At 38.6% G+C, this 10,172-nt stretch overlaps 1 protein-coding gene across 1 annotated transcript in view; it reads right to left on the bottom strand.

Moving 5' to 3' along the window:
• Nucleotides 1–7,160: 7,160 nt before the first annotated feature.
• Nucleotides 7,161–10,172, bottom strand: part of rad50 (DNA repair protein rad50) — a 45,852-nt gene continuing 42,840 nt past the window's right edge. Inside the window, exons 24-27 of the mRNA XM_071599600.1 lie at nt 9,400–9,494; nt 8,046–8,179; nt 7,833–7,961; nt 7,161–7,675 (exon numbers count right to left, since the gene is read on the bottom strand). Of these exons, the coding sequence (XP_071455701.1) occupies nt 7,639–7,675; nt 7,833–7,961; nt 8,046–8,179; nt 9,400–9,494 (395 nt within the window). The 3' untranslated portion in view covers nt 7,161–7,638. The remainder of the gene's footprint in view (nt 7,676–7,832; nt 7,962–8,045; nt 8,180–9,399; nt 9,495–10,172) is intronic.

Genomic DNA, 10,172 nt, shown 5'->3' with positions numbered 1-10,172 from the left:
GACCCGAAGAGTTTTAACCCTACCGCGGTCGGATTATTCTGATGCCTTATCGTTTTTGGAAAAAAATGACCTCTTAAATCTGTCTGTTCTACAATTAATCTCTCTAATTTTATTGGCATGATCTCACCTGCCATAGTATTATGGGGGTAATAACATATTTTCCACATCATTGCTAAAGAGGCACCATTCTAACTAATGCACAATATTTAAACGGTAATTCAACCTTCGCTCCGTGAGTGATTCCCAGCCTACCTCCTCTAATATTTTAGGTAGGTTACTAAGTTTAACATAACGTTTTACGAATCTAGCTCCTCTGCGCTGCACGCGACCCAATGCGGCAATCAATCCAACTTTGTGAGGATCCCATATACTAAATATATATAGCATATTCCAAATTAGGTCTAACCAGCGAAAGTTAACATTTTTCTACAACATTTTCACCACATTAACCCAGTACTCTTCTAAAAAAATCCTATTTTTTCGTTAGCTAGATCCACATATTCCCCGGATATGTATCACTCAGGAGAGATCATGAGTGAGGGTAACGCCTAGGTATTTAATTGAGTCTACACATTCCATTTCGGTGTTCCAAATGAAGTAGGCATTCGGGAGGGAATTGCTCTTCTTCCAAAAATTTATCACTACGCCCTTTTTTAAGTTTTATTCTAATAACTGAATGTCGCACTAGCGTTGGATAGCATTAAGGTCAGCTGATAAAGCTGATGTGTCCTCAGGATTACGGATATCTCGGTAAACCACTGCATCGTCGGCAAATAAATGTATCTTACTAATGATTACGGAGTGAATGTCACTAACGTAAAAAGGAATAAAAGAGGTCAAATAACACTTCCTTGGGGAACTCCAGAAGTAATTCCTACTGCGTTTGAGCTAACTCCATCTATGACTACTCTTTGTACCCGACCATTCAAAAATCCTTTAATCCAACCGAGGATATTCTTATCTATGTCATATGCTCTAGCTTTGTGAGCAGTTTACTATTTTAAGAAAGCCTTCGACAAAGTATTTAAGTACTTCCTTTGTCGAAGGCTTTCTTAAAATCTAGAAAAACCGCGTCCACTGGAACATAGCTCTCTCCCGAAATAAGAATATCATGAACAATAAGCTGAAGCTGTCTCTCGCAGGATCTACCCTTTCGGAAACCGTTCTGATTTTTCATTAATAACTCCTGGTTATCGAGGTGTCTCATGATCGAACTAGCAACTACATGTTCCATAACCTTGCACGAAATGAATGAGGGGGAAATACATGTAGGCCTGTAATTTTTACATTCCCCGTTTTTAAATATTGGTATTACGTTAGCCGTTTTCCAATCTCTGGAAACCTTGTGCCCTACTAGTAACTTCTTCTGTTTCCGGTATAGCGCCTCTCCCTCACCAAAAGACCGGACTACGAGTTAATATGACTATGTTGAGGTTCAATAGAAGTAATTTACATTCATCATTTTTCTCGTGTCAACTTTATTTTCAGCATATCAATTGTGTTCTTTCATCAAATGCTGCATGCTTGATAAATCACAAAAGGCAAGGAGTATCTACCTATTATGGGTTAAATGGAAGAAGGGACCGTTAGATCTCAAATGAAGACCTGTATCTACCCACTTGAGAAAGCCTGGTCCAATCAACGTATTCCTTCAGCAGCCTCTCAGTTCAATTTCTGCGGGACATAACTGATATTAGCAAGTATACCATTCTTTTTCTCTCACTACATTGAACCGCGAAGAGGGACGGTGCATGCAAAGCGTGAACTGATTCAGGAAGTGATAGTCTTTATTTCGGGGCTTGATTGGGAATAAGGAGTCCCTACAACCATCAAAAATCATAATATAAATTCATCACATCATTCAAATGATAACGCACGCATTAATCGTAACTGACTCAATAAACAAATTAGCAGCGTTACTGACTCTGGGAGCGAGTGACTTAGGATTCTAACCGAGTCACTTGGATTCATCGGAAATAGGACTCGTTTCTTTTGAATCATCGAAGCAGTCAGTCATTTGCATTTGTTTCAATCACTCATTGTTAACTCCGCGAGTCCTTCGATTCTCCGAGTCGTTTCGGAGTCATGGGAAGACACGTCTTTTGAGTTAGTAGTACAGTCAACTGCCCCAAGCATTCCCGACCGCCAAACGTTCCCTGAAGACTCTTCTTCCTATTGACTCCCGTCATCACACTCACTTGAGTGACTCGTTCAATTGAACAATTCGCGACAGATCGTTCCAACTCCACTCAGCAAAATTTCCACCACCCCAGTTAGTCCGAAATGGATCACGTGCGTCCGTCCCTAGGTTTGTGCAGTGGATCGTGTGGCAAACGCCGACAGGTGTGTTTCCATGACGTTATCCTTTCGCCCAGGTGGCGTAGTAAGTAGTGAAGCATGGCTCGACTCAGAGTGGCAAAGAGGTGCTCGCTGCTCCGCGAGGGAAGACATGGGGAGGTGCCGAGAGGGAGGGGGCCTGCTGTGGATAATGGTCCTTATGGGAGTGACGGTAGGATAAGGGGTAGGGTCGCCCGATAGGGCGGCTCCCTCTCACAAGGGGAAGGTAGGGTATGTGTGCCCGGAGGAGAGGCCACCTCTCCCTGGGAGGGTCGGTGGATTTTATTGGAAGGGGGACCCTATTTCTTTGTTCTTTTAAAACAAAAATTATCTCTTATAACACTCTTAAAATATCAAAACTTAATCTTTAATTCAAAATTTAAGACTGTTTGGAAGGAAAGAAAGTAAATGAAGTTGAGTTGGTGACGTGCTGAAGACTGACACAGAGGGAAGGAGGTTTGGCAAGCGAGGTAGGAGGAAAAGCATAGGTATTCTGGATGGAATGACAGGTGACCGAAAGTATGCATAGTTGAAGAAGGGTTCTTTGTTGGGTGGGGTACTACACTTGTTGTTTAAGACTTAGAAATGTAGTTATATACAGGTGTAATATGGATGTATAATGTAATAACTAAATTTAAAAAAAACATTACCACAGTAATCAAGCCAAAGGTCGGTTTGGCAGGTGATGGTGGAGTTCACCCAGTACTAAGCCTTTCACAGCGTGTGAAATTCATATATCAAGATGGGGGGCCAGCTCCTTTCCCTATGCCAGTTATGGTTTTCCTGGAAGATCTGGTACCCGAAAAATCACAGTTTGGGTACAGCTGAGGGTGCCCAGAGAGGCTTGCCCGGGAATCAAACCCAGGCCCTCTTACTATACACTATATATACTTATATATTATAACTATCCCTCCCATGGACTACAACCTCGATGTGGTGGAAGGGCTTGAGCGTTTCGATGACCCCTAGAGCTGTGTTGGCGGGAGTAATAATAATTGCTCCTGATAGGTCACCCATGCCAGATAGGTCAAAGGTTAGAGCCAGATGAAAGGTAGTCCACGCAGCGTCTGTTCTTCAGTGAGGCGGCTGCAAAGGCATCTGACTGCCATGGGGCGGTCATTGAGTAATGGTGTCATGTCAAAAACACTATTGAGGAAGGCAACGGGAAACCACCTCAATTATCATTCCCAAGACTTAATAATGGACATAACAGAGAATATGAGTCTTGGCAACTACCGGACTTGGATCAATCGGCCATGTGCCGTGCCCGGCAGCGGGGGAGGTAAGGCTTCCATGGTCATAATCCCACAAAACCCTTGCAAGGGAAAACTGGCAGCAGCAGGACAAAGGACGCAGGAGATGAAGACCAAATTAGTTAGAATAGGAACGTGGAATGTTAGGACAATGTTGAGGACAGGAAAATTAGAGGATATTAAGCTAGAGATTGAAAGAGGAAATATAAATATTTCAGGTCTATGCAAGGTGAGATGGAAGGATAGCAGGGATTAATGGAGTGATAATTATAGAATAATATACAGCAGTGGGGACGAGAGCCAACGAGGGGTTGCCATATTATTAAATGAAGAGGTAGGAAGAAGCGTAGTCAACATAGAGCAGGTAATGGATAGATTATTACTAGTAGAGATAAAAGCAGAACCAACAAACTTGGTCATTGTTCAGGTATACATGCCACCGAGCAACCATAAGGAGGAAGAGTTAGATAGGATATATGATCAGTTATAGGACATAATCGTGTGTGTTCCTGCAGGGAAACGTTTGATAGTGACGGGGGATTGGAATGTGATGGTAGGCGAAGGAAGAGATGGTGATGAGGTTGGGGTTAAGACACGAGGAATGACCGCAGGGAGAAAGCAGTTGAGTGCTGTAGGAGACGGGGGTTAGTCATCACCAACACTTACTTGGTTTAGACACCACAAAAGATGCAGGTATACAGGAAAATGCCAGGTGACTCAAAAAGGTATCACCTAGATTATATCCTGGTTAGACACAGGTTTAGGAACAGTGTGATAAATTCGCACAGCTTCCCGGGAGCGGATGCGGACTCTGACCACAATTTAGCTGTCATGAAATGTAGCGTCCGTTTCAAAGAGATAAGGCAGGGGTGGCGAGTTAGAAAATGGAATGTAGAAGCATTGAAGGGTTTGAAAAGGGAGGAGTACCAACAAGCGGTAGAGGAAAGCATGGGGGATGGTAAAGATCTAAGTACTATCAAAGAAAAATGGGAAAGTATCAAGAAAGGGTTGTCTAAATCCGCAAAAGACACTATTGGAACCATTAACGCTAAAAAGACTAGGTAACCATGGATCACGGATGAGATGATTATAAAGATGGATGAGAGAAGAAAATGGAAGAATGTAAACACAGAGTTAGGCAAAATGAAGTACAAAGAGTTAAACAATAAATTGAGGTGGGCAACAAATAAAGCAAAAGAAGCATGGTAGAAAAGACAGTGTGAGGATATGGAAAGTTTGCAGAGGAAGGGTGAAACTGGTGTGCTGTACAGCAAAGTTAAATCTTTATCGGGAAGTAAGAAAGGAAGATCTATGCTAACAGTTAGAGATAAGGCAGTTAAGATAATAGCTGACACAGGAAAGATCCAAGAGAGATGGAAGGAATATATAGAAGAACTGTATACTAAAGAACTTAGACCAACAAAGTTAGACATAGAAAAGGAACATGAAATAGAGGAAGATAGCTTAGGTCCAGGCATACTTGACGATGAGATAGAAAGGGCATTAAGGGAGATGAAACTAAACAAGGCCGTAGGGGTGGATAACATTCTTGCGGAACTACTTAAAGGTTTAGGAAAATACGGGAGGGAGAGGCTATATGGACTGATTTGTAGTATCTATGAGGACGGAATCTGGCCGAAAGACTTTGTGAGATCAGTTTTAGTTCCTATTCCGAAAAAGGTAAAGGCCACGACATGTGAGGACTATAGGACAATTAGTTTGATATCCCACACAGCTAAAGTTGTTCTCAGGATCATAAACAAAAGGATAGAGAGTAGGGCAAATGATTACTTCGGGGATGATCAGTTTGGGTTTAGGAAGGGGAGAGGTACGCGTGATGCCATTGCAGTAATAAGATCACTGATCAAGAGGAATATAGAACACAACCAGGAGGTATTTGCCTGTTTCGTAGATTTCGAAAAAGCGTTTGATAGAGTGAATTGGGAAAAACCAATGAGTATATTGAAGAAAATAGGAATAGATTGGAGGGACAGGAAGCTAATCTGCAACCTGTACATGTCTCAGACTCCTCAGGTACGGGGTGTCCAGATGGGCAGTGTTAGGAAGAGGTGTAAGGCAGGGTTGCCCATTATCAACGTTGCTGTTCAACCTGTATGCAGAGGAAATGATTAAAGAGGCATGGTAAGAACTGGAGGTAGGAATGAAAGTGGGTGGGGAATTCATAAAATCGGTTAGGTTTGCTGATGACCAAGCTTTAGTTTGTCAGACAGTCAAGGGGTTGCAAGCATTGCTAGGTGAATTGGAAATTCAGTGCGATAGATATGGGATGAGAATTAATATTAATAAAACAAAGGTTATGCGATTTTCCAGAAAGAAGAAGGCAAAGCTAAACATTGAAATAGGAGGGCAAAAACTAGAACAGGTAGAACAGTTTACGTATCTTGGAAGTGTTTTGGGCCAACACGGTCAAAGCAGTAGGGACGTACGGAGAAGAACTGCACTAGGCAAAGAGGCTTTCACGAGGAAGGAGTAGTTGACAGGGACGTTGAGTAAGGACATTAAGAAAAGACTCGTAAAAACTTTGATATGGAGCATAGCTATGTACGGTGCGGAAACGTGGTCATTGAAGCAGGAGGATAGACGTAGATTGGAGGCTTTTGAAATGTGGGTGTGGAGAAGAATGGAGAAGGTGAAATGGACCGAGAAGAAAACAAACAAGGACGTACTAGGTATGGTGGGCGAAGAAAGGGGTTTGTTGGGAGAAATCCTATGGAGGCAGGAAAAATGCATGAAGGGCATATTGATCGGCAGTGGGATGCTGAAGACTGTAATAGAGGGGAGAATGTTAGGAAACGAGGAAAGGGAAGGAACAGGATAGGGATGTTGAACAGGATAGAGGGAGGAAGAAAGTACTCTGAGATGAAAAGTGACCTGATGTAAAGTAGGTTGCTGGATTGTTTTGTTTTGTAAGGAGTCACAAAATATTTATTTGGTAGTTGTGTCCATCCAAAAACCTACCTTAACCGGTAAATTACCTTATAATAATTATAACTATATACACCTCCCTAATTTTCAATCAAGCATACTGGTGCCACTTCAGCATATAGAAACGCAGATTGTGGAACTAAAAATAAATCGGCTAGAGAACTTCATGTGATTTTTATTAGTGCCTGAGATCTATTGTCTAGATACTATTGTTACTTTATGTAATTTTCCCTATGACTTCCTCAAATTGTCCTTATTTATTATTTCTTCTATAAAAGAAATGACAGTATTGACTCAACTAGTATTATATCAGTCCTGTTGCAGATTTGGTTTAAATGCAATGATTTGTTTTTTAACTACATCAGGCTTGTTCTTACCATGTGGAGTCTTATAATTACAAAATTTCTAGATAAACACCACACTTGGATAAATTTTACATCCCTTATACCACCCATGCCAACGGATGTATTTTAAATGCCATGGCCAAATATATGACCAGTGGTTAATAGCAAAAACCTGTGTGTAGGTTTAATCTAGGTTTTAAATCAACAATGGCAAACGCAAGTGCTGGCCTAAGCAGGCGTGGAGAGTAAAACACAGTATTTATTTAGCAGCTGAGAACAATAAAGCTTTTATTGTCCATATTATTACAACTTTTTACTTGTTACATTACTTGCCACAAGCTAAGATTATTATATAAGTCAGTTATAATATGCTTTTAATTCACAGCATTAAAAATATTTTATTCCCTGAGACAAGAAATAAACAACCATATTGCATTTAAGGAAATGCGAAGCATACAAAACAATAATTAATGTGCACTTTTTAAAATAAAGAGTTACAAAATATACATATTCATGACATCCATTAAATGAAGGATTTTTAAGAGATTCATCAACATTTTAGCTTGTGACACCCTTTAAAGAATTTTAATGAAGTATTAACCTAGGCCCAGTAATAATTTGCAAAATAGGATTCTAGTTATATGCAACATACACTGGAATTATTACTGTTGAGCAGTTTCTTTAAAATTAATTACTGCAAGTTACAAAAATAGACCTACAAAAGTAATATCACATTCTTTAAAACATATGAAAATATTTTAATCAGTCCTCAGCTTCTTAATCACAGATTTTCCCCTGAAACAAAAGACATATGTAATAATACCAGAATACCTTGATAATTAATATACAAGCAAGTTCATTTCAATTACTGTAAATAAATACACATGATTATTGCTAACATTGAATTTTTAGATAGATTGAAATGTGATCTAGCATTAATCTTACGACTTACTGTGAATTGCGACTGACTTCATAATATCTATCTAGATTCCCCTCCTTCGCTAAGGATTCCACAAACTTCTCATCATGAGTTATGACGATGAGCTGGAAATTTTTTTGGGTGAATCTCCTCTTAACAATCCTGATTTAAAAACAAGATTGTTACAAAATTGGATTTAGATTTTATTTTACCATATTTTTGAAAATCTACAGTCAGACAACTTACTCAGCAAGGGCTTCACTTAGACTGATGCTATTATTGTAGTCCAAGTTAGCTGTGGGCTCATCCAATGCAAAAACACCACATTTAGCACTGAAAGTTTCTGCAAGGGCTATACGAATGATAAGGCATGCAAGCATCTGAAAAAAAACCAAAGGAGAACTTCAAATTACAAATATATAATAAAAGGGTGGTCATGAAAAATAATATTTAAATCTCCTGGCCTTTTTCAGGACTGCAAAAGAAAAATGTTATTTTACAGGTGTATTTCATACTTTTATTCCATTTTGTATCAATAGATCATAAGCAAGGCTATAGGACTGCTTTAATTTTTTCTTAATGAAACCCCTTTCCCTTAATGCAGTATTTGATAGTTTTGAATAATAATGTAGTGTATCAACAGGTGGTAGCAAAAAAATTCAATGAGTAATTCTTTTGGAAACTACCAATATTGCCAAAACAATGACTTTTTAGCATCTACTCGAACATAAATTATCAATTTGCAATGCAATTTACACTCTGTCACATTGCAATGCAATTTACATTCTTCAACAATTTATGTACATGCATCAAATTCAATTACACATGTCCTCACAGAGAAGAAACAGAAGGTTACCACGGTAAAACTCTGTTGATGACTTAGAAAGTGATATTATCTCATATAAACCTTCCAAGGCTAACACAACTTTATAATAAAATGAAAAATAAAATTCAAATTTTAATTCGCTCAGAAAAATATGGGAAAGCTTTAATTTGGGCACTCTTAATTCCATCACAATAATTTCAATTTCCAGGAATAGTGTTACATTTTCTGACTTCATGGATGAAAAGAAGTGCAAATGTGATACTCAAATGGTTTATGCCTATGACCCATTATGCGACTTATTGAAAGTCAATTCATTTCTTACTACCTATTTAGTTTTCTCCAAACAAACTGGCAATCAGACCACTTGTTTTAATTCCAAAGAATGTGAGGGAGAACCCGCAACAGTAACTTTTGAATTGATTCACTTGTTTTAAGTTCATTATGAACACAAATATTTAGAAAGACATTTGACAAAACATACAAGCCAATTTTCTCAAAGTCATAAGAACTTCAAAGAAGTCATTAGCATCTTCAGGTAATGATAATGCCAATGACTAAATCCAGGATTGAATATAATGTGAATGCATTAAACCTGGTTTATATGACATTTTTAATAGTGGCTGCATAAAAGTCACCATAAACAAATTAACTGAAATAATTCAGAAGGCAATTGAAGGCATACTTGACTTTTCAGCCATACACAAAAATTACATTGGGAAACAGGTATTAAATATAGATTCATACAAAAATATATTATGATGGACAATAACATACCCTTTGTCCTGCACTGCATCGGTCTCTCATATCAACTTCAATTCCATTTTTCATCATAACTACTCTGTATTTATAGGAACGCCGATTTTCAGTCACTATAAAAGAATGTTTACATCAAGATGTTGAACTACACAAAAAAATTGCCATTCATTAACTAGAACAGCTGAAACAGTTTACTTATCTCAGAAGTATTCTGGACTAATATGGTCAAAGCAGTAGGGACATAAGAAGAATTATTACATTAGCAAAAAAGTATTCATCCGGAAGGGAATTTATGATAGGAACATTGAGTCAGCATTTTTAAAACGGACTCATTAAAACGCTGATGAGGAGCATGGTTCTGTATGGCACAGAAACATAGTCAATGAAGCAAGATGTTAGGCCTAGGTTGGAGGCTCTTGAAATGTGGGTGAGGAGAAGGATGGAAAGGGTGAAATGGACAGAAAGGAAAACAAACAAGAAATGCTAGGCATGGTGGGGGAGGGGAGAGGATTATTGTGAGGAATCCAAATTCCTGATAGAAAGAGAATCACTGCTCGCAACACCAAATTGAAGAAAAATCTCTCAGCGTACTAAAGGCAATAAGTTTTTCTAGCTTAAATATTGCATTTGCATATAATCAAGTTAAAAATAAAAGGAAATTATTCAATAGCTAAGTTTATTCAATATTTCTTATGTATGCTCTGAGAAGTTCACATAATTTTCATAGAAAAAATTCAATATTGTATGCTCTAATAAAAGCAATATTAATGAACATAAAGCTGCAAGAATGG

This window comes from Hetaerina americana, unplaced genomic scaffold, assembly GCF_022747635.1.
Source record: "Hetaerina americana unplaced genomic scaffold, ioHetAmer1.1.p SCAF_11, whole genome shotgun sequence".
NCBI classification, from domain to species: Eukaryota; Metazoa; Arthropoda; class Insecta; order Odonata; family Calopterygidae; genus Hetaerina; species Hetaerina americana.
The sequence above is the reverse complement of the archived record's forward strand: the minus strand, read 5'-3'. Positions and strand labels throughout refer to the sequence as shown.